This window comes from Hyaena hyaena, unplaced genomic scaffold (genome assembly GCF_003009895.1).
Source record: "Hyaena hyaena isolate Hyena2069 unplaced genomic scaffold, ASM300989v1 scaffold_97, whole genome shotgun sequence".
NCBI classification, from domain to species: Eukaryota; Metazoa; Chordata; class Mammalia; order Carnivora; family Hyaenidae; genus Hyaena; species Hyaena hyaena.
Window position 1 is genome coordinate 1,055,311 of NW_024080728.1, and position 27,023 is coordinate 1,082,333.

The following is a 27,023-nucleotide window of genomic DNA, read 5'->3' on the forward strand; positions in this document are numbered from 1 at the left end:
TCCAGGTCTCACCCTCTTCTCCAGCAACCATTCTGGGAGTCACTAAGTCCCCCATACACCAGAGGCCAGGAAACCCCATTACATTAGTCTCAGTTATCCAAATGGAAGAAAGAGGTGGAGAACAATGATAATAGCAACTACTGCTTTAATCGGACATTGCACTGGGGGTTTTACATACATAAGCTATTATTTCTTGGTCAATATTATTTTCTTTATTATGAGATAATGAAACAGGCTCAAGGAGGTTAAGTATTTTCCCGAATCACACAACATTTGAACTCAGGACCATCTGACTCTTAACTAAAGCCTACGATCTTTCCATTGTTCCAGGCCGATGTTTAGATTTCATAAGGGTTGGCTTGACCTTAACGGGCTGCAGAGCAAAATCAAGAGCTTAAGATTTCAAAATTGATTTGTATTTTGGAAAAAAAAATGTCCAAAGTTAAAACAGAATCACCAAAGCACCAAGCTCAGGATTTTCCTAGGGTTCCCAGATTCTGCTGCAGGAAGGCCAAAAGAAGTTGGATTGCCATTATCAGCGAACACTGTGAACTGCGTTGCTTTTAATGAGATTCACATTTTAATTCATTTCAAATGTTAGACAGGATCTACCTGAGACTCTGCCTAGCCCTTCTAGAAGGGCTTCTAGGCTTCTATAGAACCCTTCCAGTTCTATAAACTCTGGAACTGCTCCTGGCTAATAGAATTACTTAGATATTCAAGGGCTTACATTTGCAGCCAAGACATGGAGAGAGGATGGTAGTTAGTAGGAAAAACAGTGACAAAAAACCCACCAAAAACAACTCAGTGCAAGACGGGGGAAGGCCCAGGATAAAACGGGAAAGAAAAGAAAAAAAAATAGGGAGGAGGAGGGTGCTAGAAAGTGGAGAGAAAGACAGGAGGAGGTGGTGATTCATCTTCTTATTCCCTGGGACTTCCACGAACCGTCCAGAGTCCAGAGTGTACAGCTCCCCACTCAGGACTGCTTCCCTCCATAATCAAGAGGACCCTAGCCACAACTTCCGATCTCACAAATCACCCACAGTGCTCTGCTAGTTGCTTGTACATTCTTATCCTGGTTTTAATTTCCTCTACTGTGAAACCTATAAATACAGAGCTTTATTACTACTTGCTGACATCATCTCAACCTAATCCCAGTGGTTTCTGGTCATCGTGGAAGGAGGTGAGGCTTACAGAAATCATGACCATGATTGTGCCACAAAGCAGCTGCAGAATGAAGGGGCACGTGGGGCTCTGGAGCAAGTCCTTCAAAGCTGTCAGTTTAAGACCATCCTCAGGGCACAAGGAGGCAAACACATAGAACAGAGTGCAGCCAAGCAGGTCAAATAAGGGAAAAGCGGGCAACTGGGAAAAGGAGGTGAGCAAGGACAGAGGCAAAGGGGGTAAAGGGGCAGGCAGGAGTATATCAGCAGCACGAACCCACTCACGATTCTCAAAGTAAAACTTATGGAAATCCATCCCCTCCACGAGGTTACCAAGGGCCTCAGGCTCAAAGGAAGTGAGGCCTGGATCACAAATCTTCCTGCAGAAAAAAAAGTAGCCTGTCAGTCTCCTATGGGATTACTTGTTTTTCTTCCTTGTCAATGATGTCTGTCCTGTAGCAAGTTAGCTATGGGCTGGGCCTGACAAGATGGCTAAGATCTTAGAGTCTTGCCCTCTCAGCCCGCCACCAAGACACCAGGGCGGGGATGGGGAATGAGGAGGCGGGGTATTGTCATAGGGTATCTACCTGGGAGGGATTCCAGCCCAAGGGCCTGGTATTTAATTCAGGCATTGTGCCCAAGGCCCAGGCTTCCCTTTTCCCAGGGTCCAAGCTGATTTGGGGAAAGAGGGAAGGCCTCGGGAGTTGACTTGGGTCTCAAGGAAATGGGTCTCTACTCACGTGTAGGCTTCAAAGTCCCCATTGTTGATGGCCTCGATCAGTTGTTCTGTAATCTTAATGATCTCCTGTTTTCGCACTGTGGGGAAAAAATCCAGCAATTTACCTGCACAGAACTGAGGAGCTCCCAAGTGACAGAGAACCCTCCCCAATCCTTCAGAGAATCCCCTGTAATCTCTGTGACAAAGACATCCCTCTTCTCTGTCTTTAAGGCACTCTGCAGGAATAGTGAGCCCACTTTTCTCTTCATTCCTTCTCTGTTGTCTGTAGAGCTAATGCCCCCCTCCTCCTGAAGCCCACCCACTAGTTACAGCTCCCGGGCCTTTGTCTCCCTCTCCATCAACAACCGGGATGCAGAAAACACTTCGTCTTTTACAGCTGAGGAGACTGGCCATCATGAATACTCTGCCCAGAGTCTGTACCCCATCCCCAGCACGTTCAGCCTCTCTAAGAAGCATCTCCCAATATGGCTGTTTCCACCACCCACTTACTTCTCTCACCTGAAGGGGCTCAGTCAGGTCTCAATCACCACCACCACTACCACACCACCCCAGCCCTCACTCAGTGGTCCAGAACCTAGCCCTGGGCAACAGCCAGCCTGAGAGCAGAACCTAGCCAAAGATGAGGGCTCCAGAAGGATGAACAGAGCCCTGGGACAGATGCTTAATTCTCTTTACCCTGCTCATCTCCTCCACAGGGCTTTTCTGGGATAAAGGATCTTGGAACTATAAACACTCCTTTTTAAACAGAGCTTCTCACTTGAGAGATGGCTCCATTTACCCTGGATGAGACTTGGAAAAGCTCTAAATCTCATACCAGCTCTCATGCCAGGATGCATGCCTCAGGAAAACCGAGACAGGGTTCAGAATGACAGCAGGCAGAACTGGTGCCCAAAAAGCCCCCTACCCCCACCCTATCCAAAGCCAAGGGGCTTTTGGTGGCATCCTGCACTCACAGGCAGCTCACTGACAGGGAGCGCCACTATCAGCAGAGGGCACCACCAGGGTTAAGAGAGGGCTCAGGCTGAGCTCAGGCCAACCCTGACCGGAGCCCCGGGCTGGCCCAGGCCACAAGCATTTCCTCACAGGAGCGAGAGGCTGCAAGACAAATGCGAGCATTAGAACAGCACAGCCAAGGGGCACAGCCAGGAGAGGGCAGTGCAACCAAGGATACAGCCAGGTGGTGGCCCCAGAGCCACCAGGACTGTCACGGATGCAGCTCCAGGTGAGTAAGCAGCATGTTAGGGGAACAAAAGAGCTGTATCCACTTTCTAGAGGCAAGCAGGTATGTGTACACACACGCGCGCGCGCACACACACACACACACACACACTCTCTCTCTCTTTCTCTCTCTATCTCATACACACCCCCTCTCCAACCCCACCAAACCCATTTGCAGGACCTGACTGGGGCCCTAAGGGTGAAGAGGCCTGTGTTTAGAAACTTTAAAAGGATAGGTAATAGAAGGAAAAGAAGCAGACAAAGGCATCCTCGACACAGATACAACTTAAAATAAAAATATGAGCTACCATTAACCCAGCAAGGCATTATATTAAGACATTCTACTATCTCACTTATTTTCATAACAGCGCTATGAGGTAGGTGCTATTTTATTCCCACTATACAGATAAAGAAGCTGAGGCTCTAGGAGGTTTAAGGTACTTCACACACTTTGAAGCTGGGATTTAAACTCAGGTCTGTCTCATCCCCAAGCTTCAAGCCCCAAGCCTTATGATGTGCTGAGCCTCAGGAAACACCAAATCCCAACACAGTTCTTGGCTTATGGCAGTTTGAACATCATCCCCACTCCCACCACCTTTGACCTGATTTCTGACTCAGCCTTTCTTCCTGGCTCATTGCTGAGGCAGGGCCCACTGAATATCCCAGTGGCTTTCTCTTCCTTCCCACCATGCCATGTTCTTCCACCCACTCTTCTTTATGTCTTTGGGCCCTGGTCCCATGGGCCCCTGCCTGGCATTAACAGCACCTCCAATCAGCTCCCCCACCCAGCAGAGGCCGAGCTCCCCAAGCTTACTAAGACAAATAGCTGGGCTGGGCTGACAGCTCTGGGGGGATCCCTGAGGGGCTTTAGGACGAGCCAGGGAGACAGAAGCCAGACTGTGCCTCCCTCACACTTACTGGCTGAGGAGCAGAGAGAAGGCTGGGGCTGCATGCCTGCAGAGGGGGCTGTTCTGTCCCGGGAGCTCCGTCCTTCAGGCACCGAGCTGCCATTCCCAGTGCGGAGCGGGGCAGCTAGCCAGCCAGGGCAGGGCAGGGCAAGGCAGAGCAGCCAAAACAAACAGAACAAGGCAGGTGAGCGAGCAAGCCAGACAGGACCCAAGCCCGTGGCACTGCAGAGCCGGGGCAAGGCAATGCCTCGGGCTGCTATGGACACTGGACCACATCCCACGCTGCCGCCTCTGCCAGAGAGGCCTCCCAGCTGAGAGCCCCGGGAAGGTGCACAGACTTGGACTTGTGGCTTACAGAGGAGCCTTCAAACAGCCTGTACGAGGACCCCTGCTCCCAGGGAAGATGTTCTAGGGCATTAGGCTACAAGGTCAAGGAGCCCAGCAGGGAAGGAGCCACTTACTCCACTAGCATCACCAGAACTGAATTGCTCTGGCCTTAATCCCAGCAGCCCTAGAGGTACTATTGTTTATTGCCTTATATATACATTTATGCTTTCTATTTTTTTTTTTTTGGCTCCCAAAGGTTTATTGCCCCCTTACTGCTCCTGTGTGTGCTCTCTTAGCTCTGTCCTGCAACATTTCTCCATCTTTTCTGAGAGCCTGGGCTCAGGTCACTTACTGTGGCAAAGGGAGCAATTCCAGGAGGCCAAACCAAAGAGCAGGACAGAGATTCCCAGGGGTCTGACCTGCCATGCCCTCCCACACCCCCTGGCCCTCTGGCTAGGCCCAAGGTTAGGCTGGTGGTCCTCCCAGGACCACGTGGACATGGCCAAATTTGGTTCTGGCTCCATCATTCACGGCAAGACTTTGTGTCGAGAGTCACTGATCCCAGTGTGCTCAGAACTGTTCTGGTTTTAAAACTGAAAGTTCCACATTCTGGGAATCACCTCAGTCCTAGGGAAATTGGGACCATTGGTAACCCTACTAATGACTCACTATATTTAAGGGCTACTTCTGCAGGGACTCAGGATGTCCCTGTACAGGGATGTAACATCATTATCAGCAATAACAGTTCTCTGAGCCCTGGCCCTGGAAAGCTCAGGAAAAATGCTAATTTAGCTATTCCAGATCTGGGGTCAAAAAAGAGAAGCCTCTTGCCTATCCCAGCCAGGCCAGCCAGGGTCCTCACAGTCCACAGAAAGTAGCTTCTGTGCCAAGCCCTCTCCTAGAGTCTAAGGAGTCACCATTCTGAGTTCTGGGGTGCCCCACTGGAGCCAAGGTACCAGGGACACTGTGAGGGTCCCTTTCCCATCCTGCTAGTACTTACCTTTGAGGTCTTCATCTTCTGTGGTGGTGTTGCAGCTCTCTGTGGAGCCCTGTAGGCCAAAAAGAAACCAGAGAAACTGAGCAGAACAAAAGCAGAGTATGTGCTCCTAAGGAGGTGCAAGGAAGAATCATAGGAAGTTCTGTTTTCACCCTTGCCATCTGACTTTTACAACACCCCGGGTTCCCAAACCCCCTCCCAAGTCTTCCTCACATCAGTAAATGACATCATCTAACCTGTTGTTAAAACCTACAAGTCACCTTCCAGGTTTGATTCCAGGTTGAATCTTTGCTTTCTATCTTTTTCTAAAGTGTTTATTTATTTATTTTAAAAGAGAGAGAGAGAGAGAGCGCACAAGTAGAGAGGCACAGTGAGAGAGAAGAGAGAGAATCCCAGACGGGCTTTGAGCTGTCAGCACAGAGCCCGATGTGGGGCTTAAATTCACAAACCCTGAGATCGTGACCTAAGCCAAAATCAAGTCAGAAGCTTAACCGACTGAGCCACCCAGGCACCCCTCTTTTTCTTATTTCTTGATTATCCTATCTAAATTCAAATCTGTTAGTTCTATCTCCAAAATAAGTTCTTTTAACTTTTTGTTTAAAAAAAAAAAACTTTATGTTTAAGTAATCTCTACACCCACCATGGGACTCAAACAAACGACCCCAAGATCAAGAGTTACATGCTCTACTGCATGAGCCAGCCAGCCTGGCACCCCTACCTCTTTTCTTCAAATGCACAGCTACTCTCTGATTCCAAGTTACCAACATCTGAGACCTGAACTATAATAGCTTCTGGGTCCCCCTGCATCCATACTTGCCTACCGCCCTAAAGTTCTTACCCATAATATAGCCAGAGGGGCTTTTCAGAGTGTAAATTAGACTATATGACTCTCCTGCTAAGAACCTCCAATAGCTTCTCCTTCCTGCTGGAATAAAATGCAAACTACTATGACGTCCTATATAGCAGGACTGCCTGCATCTCTAACATTACCCTGACCCCTCCACCCACCCCCCCCGTCCTGACTCCTTCCACCCTCCCCCTTGCGCGACTCCCCCCCCCCCCGCCCCCCCAATGCTGCTCCTCCCTGGCTCCATGCTCTAGGCTCTGCTTCATTTCCTCTGTTCTGTATACATGCTAAGCCCTGACACTTGGAGCTCTCCTGTCTAGGGCATTCTGCCCCAGAGTCTGCCCGCCTGTCTCCTTCCCATTGTTTAGCCTTTAGCTCAAAAATCACCTCCTGAGGGAGGTCCTTCCCTGACCACTTAATTAAAGGCCCTGTTCACTCTTCTTTCTTTACTTTGTGTCATTTTCTTCATAGCACTTACCACTACTAGATTTTATCTTACTTATTTGGTTTTTGGTTTATTATCTGCCTCCTCCACACCCGTGGAGAGAGATTTTTATCTTGTCATGGGTAGTGAAAATAAAACAAAGTTACTGAGGGCAGTGCTGGGGGAGGCAAAGGAGGATGTTCTAGGGTCTGATTATATTCTTGTCTGTTTTTCTAGCTAATTGCTGCCATTTAAGCCTTTCAAGTCATGGAGGAAGATTCAGTTATTATTGTCCTCAATTTACGGACAAGCAAACTGAGGTGCAGAGTGCCAGAGTGACTTACTCAGCGGCCCCGTATTCAAACCCAGGTCCGCCTGATTATACAGCCTAAAGTATAGTGCCATCCAGGAAACAAACAGGTGCATGGTATCCCCAGCCTGGTCTCCACACATACCGTGGCCTCGAGGTGTGGCCTGTCGCTGCCATCTGCAGGACTCACAGACCCTGTGATCTAGCCCACCTGTTTCCTGCTGATCCGTAAAGCAGGAGACCAGCTCAGGAGCCACTCACCTTGATCCCATCTGTAGCATTGTGCACCACGGTGGTTTGTGGCTCCTGTGAGAGAAGATGAAAATTACCCTCCTGACCTCAAGACAGACCTATACTCTTCCCTGAGGGACCCTGTCCTTACCCCATCATAGACCCTACGATGACCGCTGAGGCCTGCCCACTGGCCATTCCCACAAGACAAAATATCCTGGTTCAACTGGGATCCCAGGCAGCTGGGAAGCCCCAGATTTAGGGGACGGCACTGGCTGAGAAAGAAGGAGAGGACTGGCACTTAACCAAAGCAGGTACCAGGGAAGCTGAGGGGACAAGGGCCTCTGTCCCTGATTCCTTGATTCCTGCTAGATCTGAGTGTTCTTTCCCCATGGGACAGGTACACTGGTGGAGCTGTAGGGCTGAGGGCCCAGGCCAGGCCCTGCCAACAGCACTCTTCAAGGAGTGTGTAGAAGGCAGGGACACAGGGAGAGTGGACTCAGGTCTCCCAGAAAGACCCAGGATGCCCCCTCAGCAAGCTGAGCCCAAAAAGCTGCTTGCTTTATTTACCACCTTTCCCCAGAGTTCCTGTCCCTGTTGTGCCATGAGGCAGCACGAGGGGCCGGGTCTGCAGGCACAATTACCCCTCCTTCTCTCCCAGTCACCCCCCTGCTAACTCTCTAGCTAGCCACCTAGCAGAAGGAGCTCTGGGAGCACACAGTGCCCCTAGCATGGGGCTCTCCAGGAACTCAGAGACCTCAGCACCATCCAGAGGGAGGGGACCCCAGCCCTCCTTCTTGTTTAAAGCTTTGCAAAGGAGAAGCTGAGGCAGATTGTATAAGGAGGCCTCGCAGAACCGATGTGCAGGCCCCCAGAAGGAGGGGCCTCTTCTTTTATAAGCCACTCACCTTCCCGGCTCCCACAGCAGACCCATGGGGGCCCAGCCTGGGGCTGAGAGGTTTAGCTGAGAGCCCTGACCACTCTTCCCCACCCCCAACAGCAAAAGGAGGAGGAGCAGCAGTTGTGCGGTGCAGGAAGGAGCATGGCCACACGGGACAATGAGGGAGGGGCCCACAGGGCTGGACACAAAGCAGCCTGCGCTACAGGGACGAGAAGGAAAGGGCCAAGGAGGCCTGGGAGGGAGGGCAAGAAGAGGAAGGGAGAAGGAGCGGGAGGCAGCCAGGGGCAGGGGCGGAGAAGCCGTAGTCAGGAGGTACCATGGCCGTCTGCAAGGGCGCGGGCTCTTGGGCTGGGCTTACGAGACTGTTTTTGTTGTTGCTCTGTGGCTGAGACAAGAAAACAGATGGTTTAGTTCCTCTAGAGTCACCAAAGCTGCTCAGGTTCGACTCCCAGACCTCCCTTGCCCCGGCCTGGCCCGGAGGAGCTCGGCCTGAGGTGGCCTCCAAAATACTATGTGGATGGGAGCAATGGTCGGGAGAGATGATTGATCGGAGGAGGGGAGTATTGATTGGGAGGGGCCCAGAGACCTAGCTCTGGAGGCATCCTTAAGGTGGGACCAGCCCAGAGACTTATTATAAAGCATCTCTCCAGAAATCTCTGCTTATGTCAGATGCCATGTCACTGCACAATCATACTTCACCCAAAGAAATTCAGGATCTTCTTATTTTACAGGCAAAAAGAAGGGTGGTTTATAAGAGAGCAGAATAAAATTCACAAACTCTGGGTCCCCTATCGGTGGGTAGTCTCCTGCTGCCCTTTCTTTCTTTCTTTTTTTTTTTTTTCCTGCTGCCCTTTCAATCTGCGACCTGCATTTCCTTTCCCTCAAGACACCAGCTTGAAGCCTGATCTGAAAAGATGAGGAACATGAAGAAGAAAACCTCGCCTAGAAGACAGTGTTCGGAGAGGAAGGGGGGGATGTGACTTTGGATACAGAACGCACCCACTGCCCCCATGAAGCAGAGACAAGCCTGTGCTGTTGGCACTGATATATTTTCTGCTTGATAAATCTTGGATTTGCTCAACTGGGAGTGAGAGCAGAGCTCCAAGGCGGGGCAGGTAAATCCAGGGTGGGTGGCTGTGGCTACAGTCCCAGAACCCAGTCCCTGGGAGAGTAGGCTGCCTAGCGGGCCAACATTCCTAACAGCAGAAGACCACTGGGATATCTCCCTGCCTTTCGAAATGTTATACTGAATGGCACAGCAAGGGAGGTGGGGGAGGATGGCGAGGAAGGAAGGAGGCTGATCTCCGGTGGGAGGCGTGGGGAGGACCATATCTTTAAGAGGCTCTCTGCCTCTTACGATCCTTTCTACTTCTTATGATGCCCTCACCAATGTACTCAGTCTCACTGAGAGTCCCAGTGGAGCCAGTGGCCACTAAGGAGCAGCCTGATGCCTGCAAGTTCTTCAAAAGACAGAGAGACAAACATGTAGCTACCATCTCTGTGCAGGGAACAAATGAGGACACAGTGGCAGTTAGGATGTGCTGCTTCTCTCCTAGGACATACACAGAAAGCTATCCAGACCGTCCTAGTTCTTCTTGACTGGAGGCTTCTTTTATGGCCCCTGTGACCAGACCTGAAGGCATCCAACCCTAGCTTGCTGTCAATGGCTGACATGTCCCCAAACCCAGTGCTAGGCATGGAACCTTAAGCCAGGTACCAAGTGCTGCCAGACTCCACTGAACTCTGCAGGCTGGAAAAGAGGAGTCCCAGGAATAGTCAGGATGTGGGTCTAAACTCATATAAACTCTACTCTCTTCCATTCCCCACCCCCCTAGCTCAGCTACTAAGTCTGATCTGTTTGGGGCTCATTGGATAAGGCTGCCCTCCCTGCAAAGCCCAGCTAAAACAGAGACCGTGGCAGGGGGAAAGGACTCCAGGGTGCCCTTAAGCCTGCCATAGCTGCAGGGGGCTGAGATGTCACCCATGTGGCCCCACCTCTGGCTTTAATGATGGTTTCATAACAACTCAGGCTGCCGTGCTCCCCTTGGTGGCCTGTGTCCCATGAGAAAGAAGGTGCGTTCTCTTGATTCTTTCAGCTGTTTCCCCTGAGGGGTGGGTGGAGAAGGATGAAATGTTGGGCACAGCCTGTTAATGGGCACTTGCATAGCGGAAAAGGCCCAGAGAGTGAGGCTCAGGGCTGTGAGCCTACAACCAGGTCCTCTGCCCACCACACAGATGCCCACCAGCTGCCAGTCTGTAGCAGGAGGCCCCCGGTGAGCGGGTCCTCTCCTCCTGAGCAACAGCAAGTGAGGGTCTCTCCCTGTGACTGCCACCTGGCCCCACGAGTCCCTCCTAGCTTCCCTTCCTGCCCTGGGCTGCGGGAGGCAGTCCAAGCTCTGCAGCAGGGGGTGCCATACCACACATTCCAATGCCCATTTTTTAGGCCACTGGGAGACCTTGGGCATCAGCCCCTGCCTGGCAGGACAGGCCACGCTTGCCCACACAGCACAGACATGCAGTGAGGATGAGTGAAGCACACGCACATGGCAGAATGGGTTTGCGTGGCTGGCAGGCGGGCGCGCAGGCAGCATGGAGGAGGCAGATGGGTGGGCAGGCAAGGCTCACCATTAGGTGCACGCTGGAACTCGACTTCCTTTTCTGGACACACCACAGCGAAAGGGAAAGAGAAGGGGAAAGAGGAGGTAAGAAGAGAAGCACAGAGATGCCGCAGGTTAGTGCAGCAGCGCGGGCTCTGCCTCAGGAGGAAAGAGCGGAAGAAGGAGACCTGGAGCCCAGCACCAGGAGGATTAAAACAGCACCTAGACCACCAGGCACACACATCCCTCCAGACCCTGGGAGAAGACCTCCTTTGCTGTCAGGTTCACAAACAGATTTAGTATATTCTAAGATGTCTCAGCACTGCTCAGAGCTTTTGTGAAGAGATTAACTCACAAGTTCATGAAGGTAACATTTTGCTGCAAATTGATAGGTTAGGGCTTATAAGGCTTGTTCACCTATAAGGTTATTTATTTTCTCTCATTACTAGGTCTGCCCACAATGTGGGTAAGCAGCTACCAGGTAAATAGCAAAAGCCTCTCAAGGGCTTCCTCAGCTTTAGAAACATTATACTCCTGAACCTAGATTTTTTTTTTTTTTTTTTTTTGCTGCTCCCCTATACTGCTTTTCAGATAAAGATGTTGAGCTTTTGAAAATCATTGGGTAAACAGTGAATTGGTGGCGTCTCTTTCTCTGTCAGTGTGGCCATGCTCATTTATAAGACTTCAGTATCTCACTGCATTTTGGAATTAGTGAAAAATGGGAAAATAGGAGTGCTGGTGACAGAAAGTGCGGTGATCACAAAGACATCAAGAAGATGCCTCAGCCAGATGCTTATGGACTTTATGTTCAGATGTGAAACAAGAGCATAAAGACCACATGGAACACTGAAAACACATCTCAGAAGGCTGTGTCTAAAAGGTGACAGGCACTTCAGAAGTTTATAATTAGCCTGCTGGCAGACAGAAGTACCCTTGGAACACATCTATGTGTTGTCTGACTACTGTTCTAGGCGCAGTAAGTATGTCAGATAAATGTTCCTTCCCTCAGGAGGCTGACATTCTACTTTAGAAGACATCTTCAGGACTGTTATTAAATTGAAAAGAAAAGGACTACAAGTATTTAAAAGAATTGAAAGTTACATCTAAAGAAAAAGAAGGCCTAATAATAATTGGGCTGCTTCTTCTTTTTAAAAAACATCTCTGTGTCCAATGTGGGGCTCGAACTCATGACCCTAAGATCAAGAGTTGCATGCTCTACTGACTGAGCCAGCCAGAAACCCCTAACTGGACTTCTTTTGCATTAGTCTTTCATTTATGCCCCAAAATGAGATTTTACTTCCAAAATTATTCCCCCAAAAGAGGAAGGTGCTGTACATCCATACTTATCCTTTTATCCAACTAGAGTGTTTACAATGTGAGGGAAGGTCCATCTTTGTAATCTCCTCTGCACCTAGCAAAATGCCTTAAAGTTAGCATATGATCAACAAACTTTTGCTGAGTTGAACTGAGTTTGTGGACTCTGGTTTTTCCTCAGGCTAAAGCAGAGCACAGGTTTCCAACTTGCCCAGAATCACTGGAGTGAAAATTGCAGGGACACTGACCAGGCTTAATCTTGGTTCTTGTGATTTTCAGGAACTTGCTGTCAAGATTTCACCTGGACCTTGTCTTAGGTAGAGCACTTTCTATCATCTGCATCACCTAATGGGGAATAAGTTCCCAATCCCAGCTGCCTCTCTTTTTCCTTAACTGTCCTGCATGAAAATGTGAGATAATCCTTTTCTACCCAAGGGTTAGTTTCTACTGGGTTAGTAGATTTCTTTCAGTACCTCTCTTCATCCGCTCAGGGTTTTGCCCTCAACCATGGATAGCTGAGCGCCTCTCAACCAGCACACTACAGCATTGTTTCAATACCAGATCATTTTTAAAGAATCACATCTCACTTAAGAATTAAATATTTATTTAAAATTTGAAATCAGAAAAGGGTTCAAACCTGCTTTGCATGCTTAAACAATATTCAAACAGTACTTAAGGAAATGGCTATATCTTTTGTTTTTTTCTTTTGTTTATTTTTTTAAAGATTGGATGGCCATTCTGGCCTAGAGGGCTAGTCCTCAACTAGAGGCCTCTCAGGATCTGAGAGTTTGTGGCCCCCCTGAGTCCTGTCCTCACAAGTGGCTGTCATTCTTCTACAGACCCTGTGTCCCTATACCACTCTTAGATAAGTCTAAGCAGAACCCGGGATCCCTAAATTCAAGAGCACAAAGTAGAGTCGATGCTCAAACCAATGCTAACAGTCCAGGATCTTGTGAAAATTTCTGGAAATGAGAAACAAACCTCTCTACAGAACTTAAGCACCGGGAATTGGGAAAGGGAAGCTGGGAAAGGAAGGTGGGGTCTATTAAGCAACCCAGGATGCTCACAGGTCAGCATCTTCTGAGCAATTTCATAGGCCTCCCTCATATACACATGTTGTGACCCTGACCTTCAAGAGAGTCCAGAAAAGTCAAACCCCACACATCTTGCTCTGCCCGCCCCTCTACCTTTCCCAGTACTTCCATCCAACTATGCCATTCATTGTTATACACATGTTCCTGAATCGAAAATGTCTGTAGTCACATTACAAACAACTTGGAAAACAAAGAAGGAAAAAAACCACCTGTAAACCTGTCTGTCTTGCTAGTCTTTGTTCTTATACAATTAAAAAACATCATTATAAGCTACATACAAGTTCTTACTTTTGAAACAAATAGTATTTTGATTTTTACTCTGATTATCAAAGTAATCCCTAGTCTAGGTAAAAAAGGTAGGAAACACAGAAAAATATATAAAATAAAAGTTTCCCAAATTCCCATCATCCACTTAAGTTACTATTAATACTTCATGGGACTTCTTCCAGTTCTTTTTCTACCCACATTATACCAAATATAATCAACAAATATCATTTTTTAAAATAAAATTTAGATGATACTGTATGTACTGCTTTATATCCCACTTTTTTCACTTAATATAAAACATTATATAGTCATAAAAATTAATAACTTTGTAAAGCCCTAGTAAATGGATTTCTTGTAATTATTCAGTCATTATCTTATTGACTTTTGAAATTGTCTCCAATTTTTTCAATTACAAATGTCATGTTGAACATCCTTCCGCTTTCAGTTTTTCTATATTTTGAATGATTTCTTTTTTTTTTTCCTACAGTTTATTTATTTATTTTTTTAGTCATCTCTTCACCCAGCATGGGGCTCAAACTCATGACCCTGAGATCAAGAGTCACACGCTCTACTGACTGAGCCAGCCAGGCGCTCCTTGAATTATTTCTTTAGGACAAATTCCCAGAAGTAAAATTAAAGGGTAAAAACAGCAGGGACATTTTTATGGCTTTTGACATACAGGCTGTTTCAGAAAGGGCCATTGCTATTTATGCTACTATCACAAACTTAAGAGTCCAAAAATGGCACGTCATTTCAACCTGCATTTCTTTGTTACTAGTGAGGCTAAACATCCACATTTGTTAACCGTTTCTACCTCCTCTGTCAGTGCATCTTCTCTAACCATTTATCTACTGGATTTTAGGGGGGATTCTTATTTGTTAGAGAAAGCTTTTTTTGTATAAAAATAATATTAACACTTCCCATCAAACTTGCTGTGAATATTTTCCTCAACTTGTTGCTGGCCATTTAATCTTGGATGGTCATTCCCTTCTTAAACATTTGCATCTTTGCCTCTGATCCCACCACTATATTCAAAGTCTTCTCTCAAGAATAAAACTCATGTACTGAGCACATAGCAAGGTCAGGCACTAGGTTCCTCATATACATTCTCATTTAAAGCAATTTATTTAATGATTTTTTTTTTTGCCCAGCCCTCCTCCTTCTCAGTGCTCTGTAAGGTCAGACATGTACACATCTGTTCTTCTCCCACCTCTTCTGTGTTTTCTGTTTCCTGTGATGATTCCTCTTCTTCCAGCCTCTCAATGACAGATAGCTCTGAAAATACGTATTTACTGAACTTTTAAACCTTCATGCACTTTAGATCCATATGGGAGAAGGGGAATATTATTAAAATTCAGATTCTGTCTCTCACCCAAAGCTTCCTGAATCTGAATTCCAGGGTGGATCCTGGAATCTGTATCTTTTTAATTAGCTTCTTATGCTAATATTACGTAGCTATGCTTGACACTCATCCTTGGGGACAGCCATCTAGAAAGTTCCATCAGAAACCTGTCCTTCAATGTCTCCTTTATCCATTTTTTCCCTACCACCTTGGCTGTTACTGCTTTATTTCAGGTCCTACTTTGCACAGTCACTTTTTCCTTCAGCCTTTCAGAGCTACTGAAGTTCCCAGAACACCATACTGTTACAAACCTATTTATCTTGTGCTCTTTCCTCTGCCTGGAATATCTCCCCTTTCCTGCTCACTTCAACCTAGAAAGATCAAATGAGTCCTTCAAACTCAGGTCATGGGCCATCACCTTCAGGAAGGTTTCCTGCTTTGACTCAGATGCTGGTCTCTGTTCCCCTAGTGTCTGTCCTATATATACTTCCCTCACAGGCCCTCCAGACACAGGGCAACTGCTGGTTTCTGTCTCTCTCCAACTCTGAACACCTTAAAAGGTAGATTATGGGGCTATCCTCCCAGTCCCTGAAGGATGGAATTTGGCTGAGTGAGTAAACTCCTGTGATTCACTCATATGAGCCCCATCTGCATGTCCTGTGCTGACCTCTTCCCTGGGCTACATCAGGTACTTCCCAGCACCTTAAAAGTCCTCTCCACTTGTCTCTCAACCTCAGTATAGTCAAAATAAAACTCTTGCTATCAAAATGGGTGTTTCTTCGTGATTACTCCCATTTCTAGCAGAGGTACCACCAATTCTTCCAACTTTCAAGGAACTCTGACATTATCTTTAATGGGTCCTTTTTTACATATCCAGTGTCAATTTCTTTTCAAGTTGGGACAGCCAAACTCTAATCATGGACTCCCATTCCTGGATACAGCTGGACCAATTATTTACAGGCAGTGCCTATTCTTAACATGTGTTTATTTTTGAGAGAGAAACAAAGCATGAGCGGAGGAGGGTCAGAGAGAGAGGAAGGCACAGAATCCGAAGCAGGCTACAGACTCTGAGCTGTCCGTACAGAGCCTGACTCAGGGCTTGAACTCATGAATCATGAGATCATGACCTGAGCCTAAGTCAGATGCTTTACTAAATGAGCCACCTAGGTGCCCCTAGGCAGTGCCTATTCTGATTAGTTGGCGTCTGTGCTCTTCTGGTGGTTAAGTATTTTCAATATTAGCTCTTTCTATTTCTAATGACCTTTTCTTCCCTCTATGCCCAGATTATTCTAATTGATACCTCTGTGTCTAGTTCCTCCCCTCTTCTATTCATCCTTATACCCTTAGCCAAATCTTTTGAAAGCACAGTTCTTGCTGTAGCTTCCGTGCTCAGTGATCTGTTTCCTGTCTGACACACAAACCTCTAACCCCTCTGCCCAACCAGACCACTCCAGCTATATTTTAGATATCCTTCTACCACAAACCCCGTGTTCCAGTTGGGCGAAGAACATCAATATGCATGACAGAACCCATACAAATACTTTGTTGTTTTTAAGTTATAGAAGGAATGCCTTCTAGGTTGCCTCTCATTTTAAGGAAAAATACACGTGTACAAAGTAAAAAATGAAAGGTGTGTCTTTCCACCCTGTCCTCACCACCAATCCCATTCTCTAGAGGCAATCAGTGACTAGGTTCCAATCTTCCTACATCCTTTAAGCTTTCTCCAATAAGCTTTTGTCCAGAAGCTTTTTGGACTGAGCCATGCAATGCAGGGTCCAGCATCAATACCATTCAGTGCCTAGCTGATTCCAGGTATGTCCATTTTCCTATTCAATTAACTTTGCAACTTCTCAAAGCTGGATGAAAACTACATCACCCCTTCTATCTCTTGTGTGCCCCTAGAACTGAATACAGTGCTGGGCCTCTGATAGGTACTTATTAAATACTTTGTAAAGAACAATTGATTCTAGCTTCTTTCCCAGATAGAAATATGCAAACTTTCTCTCCAACTAAACCTGCCACCTTTTTCTAACTTGGCTACATCATCCAGTTCATGTCCCTATAACTGGGGAGCTTCTGGTCACCCCCAGCTCTATGTCAGCAGGTGTGTGTGGAGCCCAAGCTCCCCTCCTTGGGGCAGAAGTACACAGAAGCAGGCAAGCAGAGAATGAGAGAAAGAGGAAGGGGACGGGGAGGAGAACGGGGTACACATGTATATCTCAGTAGGGGACATAAGATCCTGGGGAAAGGCCCAATTTAAACTTCTGTTAGAATTTAAAAGTTTGGATAATTTCATAGTTTAAAATACCCTGTGGTGTAAACTGGTAGGCTTCAAGATAGTATGAACTCCTATCCAGTGCCCCAGCTCCAGGACCTATTCTGCCCCCCTAACATTTACAGAACACTCTGGGCCCTGTGAAGACCTCTAGCCACCTCTCCTCCACCTTCCCCAAGCAGCCAGTCCCACTAGGGCTTTCTGCTGGTCCCTGTGGGCCCCTGTTCTTTTGCCACAATCCCTCAGGAAAAGCTCCCTCACTAAATGGGAATAAGCTGTGATGCACCATGTCCTTCACCTGTTTCTGAGGAGGCTCTACCTCAAGAGAGTTTAAGACACTTTCATTTAGTGGTATTTGACTGAGTTCTGGAAGTGCTTTGGAGATAAGGACAAAAAAACTAAAGGATAATGGCTTCCAGTTCCAAGCCCTGGTACCCTGTCAACCAGGAAAACTTTGCTTTCATTTGGTAAAAAGTGTCTATGCTCTAAAAAGAAAAAGAGAAAGAGAAGATTGACCCAAATGACCTTAAAAAAAAAAAAAAAAAAAAAAAAAAAAAGCCCTGAGAGTCAAGCTGTGGAGATGAGGCATGTGTCTGCAGTCAGGTTCAGGATTCAGCTCTAGTAAACTATAATTTAGATCACTTCCCCTGAGTCTTCATGATCAAGCTAGGGTCAAAAGAAACACATCCTCCTTCTGCCCTCACAGGCCAATGGAACCTGCTGTTCTGAGCACAAAGATTTCTGGTTTTAAGCAGAAAAGCAAGGATAGGAGAGTTTCTGGGAACCCCCCATAGAGACGTTGGGAGAGAGAACAGTCTCAGGCCAGAGGGGTGGAGACACCTACCTTGACACCACCATCTGACTTCTTGTTCAGTAGGCTTTTGGCAGCTGTGAAAACAAAAAGGAAAATCAAGTCTCCCACATTGTACCCTCTCCCTAACCTGACGTCTGGCAGACAGATCCGCAAGAGTCCGCTGTGTCTGACAAGGGGGCCAGGAGTCTCCTGAAGCCCCTGGAAAAGGGCCCTCCTGGTAGCCTCAAAGCAAGAAGGGCATCTCAAGCTGCGTCAGACCCTCAGGGTGGCACCCCGCGATCTCTTCTGCCACGGAAGTGGGCTCAGCAGAAACAGGGACACACTGCGCTTGGGAGGAGAAACCACATTCAGTACTGGAGCTGCCTGGGGTACGAGGAACTCTGCCTTCAACAGCTTCCACCCAGGACTGGAAACAGAGTGCCAGGGTGAAAGGTGAGGGCTCCATCCCTAGATGCCATGGAATTCCTCAGAACGGCCAAGCTGGAAGGATGCAAGACATCTCCTGAGAGCTCTTAAGAAACAAGAGTGTCACAGTTCACGAAGGAGACCAGACGTGAGGACAGACAGACACAGACACAGAGACCAGGACCACCTACAGGAGGGTTTTGCCAGGGGGTTGAAGCCTTGACTGGGCAGGTCCTTACCAGGCTTTCTGGGTCCTATCTGCCACTTTTTCCTCAGTCTACTCTCTGGACCCACTGAGCAGGAAGGAGTGGGCAGAATAATGAGGAATTAAACAGATTCTAGCCAGGCACAGGAGGAGGTTCAAGGCTGATGAGCTTTGTGTAGGAAGGCTGGTGATGCCTGCTGGTCACCAAGGCCACAGGAAGGTAGCAGACAGTGGATGGCAGAGTCTGGGAGGCACAGGAGGATGGAATCAGCTGTCTGATCCACCATAACACTGGCTCTATCAGTTGCTATCTATATGACCTTGAGTGAGTTACTTAATCTCCCTGAACCTCAGTTTCTTTACCTATAAAATGGGATAAAATAGGGCCTAGGTCACAGGACAGTGGTGGGGATCTAATGGGACAATGCATGAAAAGCACTATGCAGAGTGCTTGACATAGAGCAAGTACTCACTAAGTGTAAACCATTGTCACTGTTACTGCTGCCATTCTTCCCTTCAGGTGGCCATTCCTACCCTGGTTGGGTCCCCTATCTTTCCGGTAAGAATAGGGATCCCTCCATCACAAGAATTCTGACATCCCAGAAGTGGCCTATGGTCCGATCTTCATGTGGGGCGATTTGAAATTTATTGTTTTAATGTGTTTACTACTATGCCTGACCACCTACTGTGTTAAGTGCTTTATATACATCAGAGTTTTCAACTCTGGCTGCCCATTAGAATCATTTGGGGAGCTTAAAAAAAATCATTATGCCTATCCCATGCCCTAGGGATTCTGATTTTATTTGTCTAGGTGGGGGTGTCAGCATCACGGTGTTTTACAAGCTGTCCTATATAGGCAGGGTCGAAAGCCTTTGACATACATGATCTGAATCTTTGCCATGTGATTTATTATCCCCACCAGAAAAATGAGGAAACTAAGGTTGGGAGAGCTGACGTGACTTGTTCAGGGTGTAGCAGGGCTAGGATCCAAACGTAGGGACGACTCTCTCTACAGCTTCTGCGCTCTATAGCCTTTCAGACCTGGAGGCCTGCAGATGCCAGACTTCACAATTTTGAGAGGCATGGCTTCCTCTATGGGGTCTCCCAACGGTGCTGACAAAGCCTAGTTCTAGCACTGGGCAGCTCCAGCCATGCCCAAGACTGTCTCTGGGGGGCTGCCGCTGGCCTCTGCCCTCAGGCAGGCCAGACTCTCGGCTGTCTGGAGGAAAGCCTCCTGCTGCCCAGCTCCACGTCCCCAGGCTATTGCCTCCTGAGAGTTGGCAAGCGCCCAGCATGCACGGCTGGTTAGGGGGCTCTGTGACACCAATGCGCTCGCAGATGCCAAGTTAGGTGGTCCGTCTGGCATGCCCATCTCAGCCCGCAAGCATGGGACTCGCCTCCCTGGTGAGTGGGCCTGGCATGCTGGCCCTCCTGGTGGGGTGGCAGGGAGCCGAGGCAGGCGGTCAGGGGACTCATGCCACGTACCTTGCCCGGCCAGGCCGGCGGCGCTCGCGGCAGGCGAGGCGGGGGCGGAGCTCTGCCTGCCAACTGAGGGGATACAATCTCTCAGTGCACAGAGCTGCCGCAAAGCCACAGGGGCCAGTCAGCAGCGAGCATGCCCCAGCACGAGGCGCGGGAACCGCTGGCCGCCCACGCACAGCAAGGCCCCGGCGTGGCCAAGCCAGCCGAGCTGGGGGAGCGAAGGCGCCAGGGACAGGCTGATGAGCAGGTGCAGCCAGCCCTGCAGCAGTCTGGGGACCTGAGAGGACTGGGTTCGGTCAGGTTGTGGGGATTACCACAGCTCCAGCACCTGTCCCATGAGCACCTCAGGTGAGGGACTAAAGCCTGGTGAGGGGTGGTGTCCTTTCTGAGGCAGCTGGGCCCTCTCTTGAGGCTGTGAGGAAACTGCACCTCACCTTCAGACCTTCCCTCCTTAGAGGACCTTAAAGGAGGATGTTATCAGAGAGCTCTTTTCCTTTGGCCATATTCCAAATAGGAGGGACACTGGCACTTGGGGCTTGGGGAAGGTGCATGGCCTTTGTGCAGCTCAGTTCACTGATGGGCCCCAGCTCCCTAATCCTCTCTTATTCTTCTAGATCCTAGTGTCCTTAGAGACATGGGTTGCTTGCCCTCTTCAAGGCAGGTAGCCAGCTTTTCCCGGCCTGTATTTCAGTACTCTGAGGGTGAAGATGCTCAAGAAATGAGCCTCAAGAAAGAAAACAAAGGCTGCTAAAGCAATACATTCTAGAAGCCCTGATTCCACCATTAGCTAACCTGCTAGAATCCAGGGCTAAGCTGTACCCCCTATTTGGGGTAAACTCAAACGGCCTAGTTCATGCCTAAAAAAACACATAGGTGCCCTTCCTTCTTGATTAGACCTGGTGACACCACTTTTTGCAGAAGCTTCTAGAGACAGGCTCTATCCCTACCTGTCCCTGAGTCATACTAGAGTGCTTGCAGCACTTTTTTGGGTCTCCTCTAACCCAGGCAAAGTGAGCTCAAAGGCTGACAAGGTCTGTGCAGCAAGGACAGGAGGCTCGTTAGGGATGAGTGAAAGTGCTGTGTCCAAACAGAGAGACCAATTTTCTGAAATGGGACGGGGGAGGGAGGCTGACGTGGAGCCCTTGGGACAAGGCACATGCTATTGATTTCCTGGTCTAGAAGAGAAGCAGGAGCCTGTCTTCACATTTCTTCTACTCAGAGAGACAACAGATCACCATTCTAGGTCAGCACAGAAATGCCCTTGACTGTCCTCCAGAAAGCTCTCACACTGAGAAAGTAGAAGCTTCAAGTAATTTGAAGACAAGAAGCCTTATGTGGAACTACAGGTCCATCTCTGTTGGAGGCAGCCAAGCTGTGCCCTCCTGCTCTCATTTGTGAGAGCTGAATCCAGAACCAAAGTCTTCCCCTCATGGATACCTACATAAGAATGAGCCCCAAAGCAGCAACAGAGAGGATGGGCCTGAGCTGGGACACTTCCCTGGATCACTTTCCAGTCCTGACCTCTAGGGCCCTGTGGCTCTCACTTGGGTTAGAGCTCATGAAGCCCCAAGACTTCTCACCTGCAGCATCTTCAGACCAGGGGCCCTTAGGTTACTCTAAGTCAACACAGACAAGCCCCTCCTGATCAAAGGGACAACCTTGGCCCAGAGTGGCTGCCTGCATGAGTGCTGCCACACAACCCTGTCTCCACATCAGCGCAGAAGGAAAGCAAGGGAAGGAATCTTGCTATGAGAATGAGAGAAGGGGTCTTCAGCCAAAACAGTGGGGCTGGGGGTTGCGAGGCTGTGGAGGCGGGAGGGGGAAAGGCAAGCTGGGAAGAGACCTTCTTTCTTCAGTTAATCTCTGACATTAACCTTTTTCTCACAGAAAGCCACTGTGCTTCCCCACTGAGGGCAAACAATGATGGGGTTGGGGTGGGGTGGGGTGGGGTGGGGTGGGGTGGAGTGTCTTGCATCTTAAAAAGAAATGTCAAGTGTGATTTACAAAATACTGGTCCTAACTATCCCAATTTCTCAGGCAAATTTAAGCAAGTTGCTTTCCCTCCATCCTGGTCTCTATTTCTTTACTTTTACACAACTAGTATCACAAAGCATATTTTAAGCACAGTCTCTACAAAACGTTTAAGCATCTGGAAAAATTTCTATTAGTCATCCCTACTTAGACACAATGAAGTAGAGACCGTCCCAGTAGGCAAATTAATGGTGGTGATTGAGAAGATTCGCTACATCTCATCTCTCTCTTTTTTCCCAGCACACTGTCCAATACCCTAATGACTAGCTAAAATCTTAAAGTGCTGAGAGTCTTTAGAGAATTAAATAAGAATTTCCAGGGACACGGTAAATGGGAGGCTGGGCAGGTTACTCTTTGGGAGGGCTTAGGGAACAGAATTCGTAAATGTGAACCCAAAAGAAGTCCCTCAGAATCTCATGTAATAGGACCCAGCAGCAGCCGCCCCTCAAAACAGGGTCTTCTTCATCTTGGTCAAGGTGTTGCCTGAGACACCCACCACTGGGATGATAACACCCTGTTCTGACCCACTCACCTCAATGGAATTAAAGTGCACAGCTGGGAAAACATACCTGAAAAGTTTCTGGAGACAAGCATGGTCGTGAGGATGGCACCCTGGGGAAAGAAGAGGGGCCTGTGAATTCAGCTGGACTCTAGAAAAGCATAGCCTGGTCTCAGGCAGAGGGCAGCTGCTGGTCAGAGCCTCAAGACCTCAGGTCTTTGGGGCTCCCCAATATGTACAACCTTCACAGCTCAGCTCCAGCCAGAAGGGGAACTTCCTTTTGTGATGGGGCAGGAGATATCCTGTCAAAAGCCATGATTCCAGGATGCTGGCAGCCTGGAAAGGCAAGACTCACCTTCAGTTTTCTCCGTGCATTGAACTTGCGCAAACACTCCACAGTCTCTTGACGATGCATCATGGACGCCACTGTGGATCGTTGCTGGAAGCCAAACAGACAGGCCTGTGAGCCCTCCCGTCAGGTCCTCTGCCCCTCACCCTCGTCCCAGCACTGTTGGCTGTGTGCTCAGCCACCCCTGAGTTGATCCGAAGATAAAATGAGGTCACAGATGTGAAAATACTTTTACAACAAAAGCACTACCCCAAACTCAAGGTTATGTAAGGACAATAATCCGAACATGAAAACATCACTGATAATTGATGCTAGATGAAGAGGGTGTGTGAGAGAGCACTCTCCCCTTCCTTAGGAAATGGAGGCTATAGAACGGAAGAGAGTATCCTGTGTGTTGTGACCCTCATGCAGTAACTCCTTCAGCAACTGCTGGCTAAGCACCTACTGTACTCCTGAGCAGTGAGAAAACAGGCAGGGCTCCTGCTCTCTATAGAGAATGTTCATCCCTTCCAAGAGCCCCTCTCATCACACCCCAGCAAGGACCTGAAGGAAGCTGGTCTGAGAAGCTAAGGGTCTTCACCCTGAAGTATCAGCTCTTTTCATCATTTTGGATGATGATTCCTCTTCAGACTATCACTGCTAACTTCCTTCCTCTTTAAAGAGTTCACTGGAAATAATTTACACTTAAAACGATTTAGAATGATTTCCTTGATGACTCAGGGTCATCAGTACAAGCATCAATTATTAGGTAATATTGTAATAGAGTGATGTCCTCAGGGGCTACTAAGTTATGTAGGATGGTGGAGGGTGGGGCTTACAAGAATGACTCCCAGGACATACCATAATCCCCAGTTCTTGAGTACCTGTTTTAAATTGCTCACCCCCTCCACACCCCCTTTGCTGTTGCCGTCTTGGCTAGCCTGCTAGAAAAATAAATCCCACAACATGCAGCCTGGTGTCCCTAACTCCATGGGGCTGCCCCACAATCCTGCTCCTCATCCCTGGCCCACTCCTTTTCCTGGTTCCCAAAGCAAGTCTGCCAACCTCAACCTCCTCTACCTTTCCTGAGTCTTATAATTTCACTTCCTCTCCAAAGTATAAATTCTTCCACAAAGAGAAATGAGAGATCATCACACAAGAACTCCTTCAACTTCAGACCCCCATCCAGTGATTTTCATCTGCTTTCAACCTCTTTTTACTAGCCCAACCTTAGCTTACTCAATTAGCCAATATTTTTAATCCCTTATTCTAGATTATATTCTTCTCTATACTATACTCAAGCATCTCCTTAAACAAAAATTTAAAATTCTCCTGACTCATCATCTTCTTTATACAGTACCATTCCTTTCTCTCCTCACCCTCATTCCCTCTTCCCTCACTGAAGAAAGGGTTCAATCTCTCACTCCACTGCCTCTGTCAGTGAAATAATGAAACAATGGCTTCTGATTGGTCAGAGTATATGGATTCTTTTCCATCTTTATCATGGACTCTCTGTGGCATATGATTACAGACCCTCCCTTATTGAGACCTCCTATTTCTCAGGATTGCCTGCTCTTGAACCTCCTTCAGAAACAGAAATTCTCATTCCCAGTCCCCTTTGCTGGCTCCTCTAACTCTGTGTCTTTACATGCTGATGTTCAATGGCCATCTCTTTTCTTACTGAAGCAAATATAAGCCCATGATGGGAATTCAGTCAGCACAGAAACAATCCCATTTATTTCAACACCACCCACACAGAAACGATGGCAACCTGCATTTCCAATTTTTAACTTCTTTTCTAATCTCTGGAACCACATTTCTAACTACCTATCTGATGTCTCCAGCTAGAGGTCCCCAGACACCACACTCAATATGTATAAAACTAAAATCATCATCTTTTCTCACAAACTGGCTCTTCCTGTGGGTTTCCTCTGAATCAGTGAATGGTACAACCCTCTGCTTATTATCAACTCAAAATCTGGCAGTCCCCATAGATGCCTCTCTCTCCTTCACTCCCTAAATCCAACTGGTCACTAAATCTTTTTGATTCTGTCTACCAAATATCTCCCAAATTTTTCCACTCCTTGCCACACCACTCAGGCTCCTGTCATTACCCTTAGCTAAGACCTCATTTGTCTTGCTTAGATAATTACAACAGCTTCTTGAGCTCTCTGCCCCAGTTTTCTTTCTTCTTCAACTCCATTTTCTACATAGCTTCCAACATGACCTTTATTAACTGTATTTCATTCCCTCTTTATTTTTTAAATTTATTTTCTTAAAATTTTATATTTCTCTAAGCAATCTCTACACCCAATGTGGATCTAGCACTTACAACCCTGAGATCAACAGTCAAATGCTCCACTGACTGAGCCAGCCAGGCACCCCTTTGTTCCCTCTTTAAACCCCTTAAATGGTTCCCTACACTCTGAGAATAAAATCCAAACTCATTAGGCAGAGACTTGTATGTCATGGAATCTTTTTGGCTTCGTTCTCTTGCATTTTTGTAGGCATATCTTCATCTACAACCAAACTACTTAACATTCCTTAAACTTGCCATGATTTCCCACGGCCTTTCACCCTGGCCCATGCTAACCTCTGTCTTCAGGTTATCATCCTGAGGAACTCCCAGCCAACTGTCAAGAACCAGGACAGAGGTCACCTCCTCCATGCAGCCTTCAGTAATCTCACTGCTCACCAGACAGCAAGATTTCCTACGCACTCATTAGATTTTTTTACATATTTGTCACACTGCAGAATGGTTTGCTGTTTGAATGCCGTCCTCCCCAGATACATTTTTTTACAGTTATTTATTTTTGAGAGACAGAACGAGACAGAGCACAAGTGGTGGAGGGGCAGAGAGCGAGAGAATGAGACACAGAATCCGAAGCAGGCTCCAGGCTCTGAGCTGGAGCCACAGAACCTGATGCGGGGCTTGAACTCACAAACCATGAGATCATGACCTGAGCCGAAGCTGGACACTTAACCGACTGAACCACCCAGGCACTCCTCCCCAGATAATTTTAAGATCACTCGGGGAAGGGGCTATGCCTCACTTATCTTTTTATCTTCAGTACCCACATAGTGACTGGCTCTAGAGAGGCATTTCAGTAAACACAGGAAAAGACAAATACATAAATGCATCATGGTTGTCAGGAGGCCTAACTGTAGCAGACTCTCTTTGTTTGAAAACAGAGATTTCTGGGGCACCTGGGTGGCTCAGTCAGTTGAGCATCCGACTTTAGCTCAGGTCATGATCTCATGGCTTTTGAGTTCAAGCCCCGCTTCAGGCTCTGTGCTGGCAGCTCAGAGCCTGGAGCCTGCTTCAGATTCTGTGCCTCCCTCTCTCTCTGCTCCCCCCCCCCCACTTGCGTTCCCTCGCTCTCTCAAAAGTAGATAAACATTTAAAAATATAGAAAAAAAACCCAGAGATTTCAGTTTTATAGAAGTGTTTATGGAAAAAGAATATGTTGATCCACATTGACAGCCTGGAGGCTCTCCTACGGTGAGCTTTATGACTGAACTTCAACATGTTCTTTTTAACTGCCCAGAGGTCCCTTTTGTTTATTTGTTGGGTCTTGGTCACATTCCCATTAGAGTTGTGTGACAGCTGAGCTCTGAATATGCACCCTAAGCTTGGTAATTCACTTTGGGTTCTGCCAGCTACTTTCTATCATCAACTATCTAGAGTCTGCAAGGGTCAACCTAAGCTTTCATTCAAGATCAGAACAAAATCACACCTGACAACTAAGTGGGGGAGAGAAAGGTTGAAGCCAATTAGGCAATTGCCTCCTTGAATCCCTCCTGGGCACCCCAGTTCCCCTCCTTCTCTGCTGAGTCCTTGCTCAGGGCCCAGAATTATTCTCTGTTCTTAAAAAGGAGGATGAGGAGAGTACTGAGGGCACATTGAGGGCTGACATCTCTGAGATCCTCCACCCCAGGCGAAGACACTTACGCAGACCCATGGGTGCTTGAGAGCCTGGTCAGCTGTGATGCGCTTTGCAGGGTTTATGGTCAGCATCTGGTTGATCAAGTTCTTGGCTTCAGGAGTCACCGTGTCCCACTCTGGTGATGGGAACTAAGCAGGAAGAGGGAAAGGAGGTGTATGAAATCCGTGAGCCCCACACCCTGAAAGGGAGGCTCTGTCTTTGTTCCAGCTCCTATAAGTGGGATATTCTGTGCTGTCTAAACCTGCCTGGCAGAGAGATAGAAAAGCCCTGGGGCGCCCCAGCACCTGTGTCAAAACTTAAACACTAGGAGAGGAAGCCAGAATCATGGTTAGAATGCCAGGATATCAGATCAGAGTGG

At 47.8% G+C, this 27,023-nt stretch overlaps 1 protein-coding gene across 45 annotated transcripts in view; it reads right to left on the reverse strand.

Moving 5' to 3' along the window:
• CAMK2G (calcium/calmodulin dependent protein kinase II gamma) overlaps positions 1-27,023 on the reverse strand; it is a 55,437-nt gene that overhangs the window by 2,778 nt on the left and 25,636 nt on the right. For 3 of the 45 annotated variants that reach the window (XM_039235138.1, XM_039235134.1, XM_039235161.1), the window contains 10 exons: positions 26,671-26,793; positions 22,746-22,829; positions 22,461-22,503; positions 17,799-17,842; positions 8,382-8,450; positions 7,195-7,239; positions 5,356-5,404; positions 4,039-4,152; positions 1,904-1,979; positions 1,449-1,543 (listed from right to left, as the gene is read on the reverse strand). In XM_039235138.1, the coding sequence (XP_039091069.1) occupies positions 1,449-1,543; positions 1,904-1,979; positions 4,039-4,152; positions 5,356-5,404; positions 7,195-7,239; positions 8,382-8,450; positions 17,799-17,842; positions 22,461-22,503; positions 22,746-22,829; positions 26,671-26,793 (742 nt within the window). Of the gene's footprint in view, positions 1-125; positions 1,544-1,903; positions 1,980-4,038; positions 4,153-5,355; positions 5,405-7,194; positions 7,240-8,381; positions 8,451-10,690; positions 10,724-17,798; positions 17,843-19,863; positions 19,927-22,460; positions 22,504-22,745; positions 22,830-26,670; positions 26,794-27,023 lie in introns of those variants that run through there. The other 42 variants (XM_039235155.1, XM_039235163.1, XM_039235153.1 and 39 more) reach the window with 36 other exon arrangements.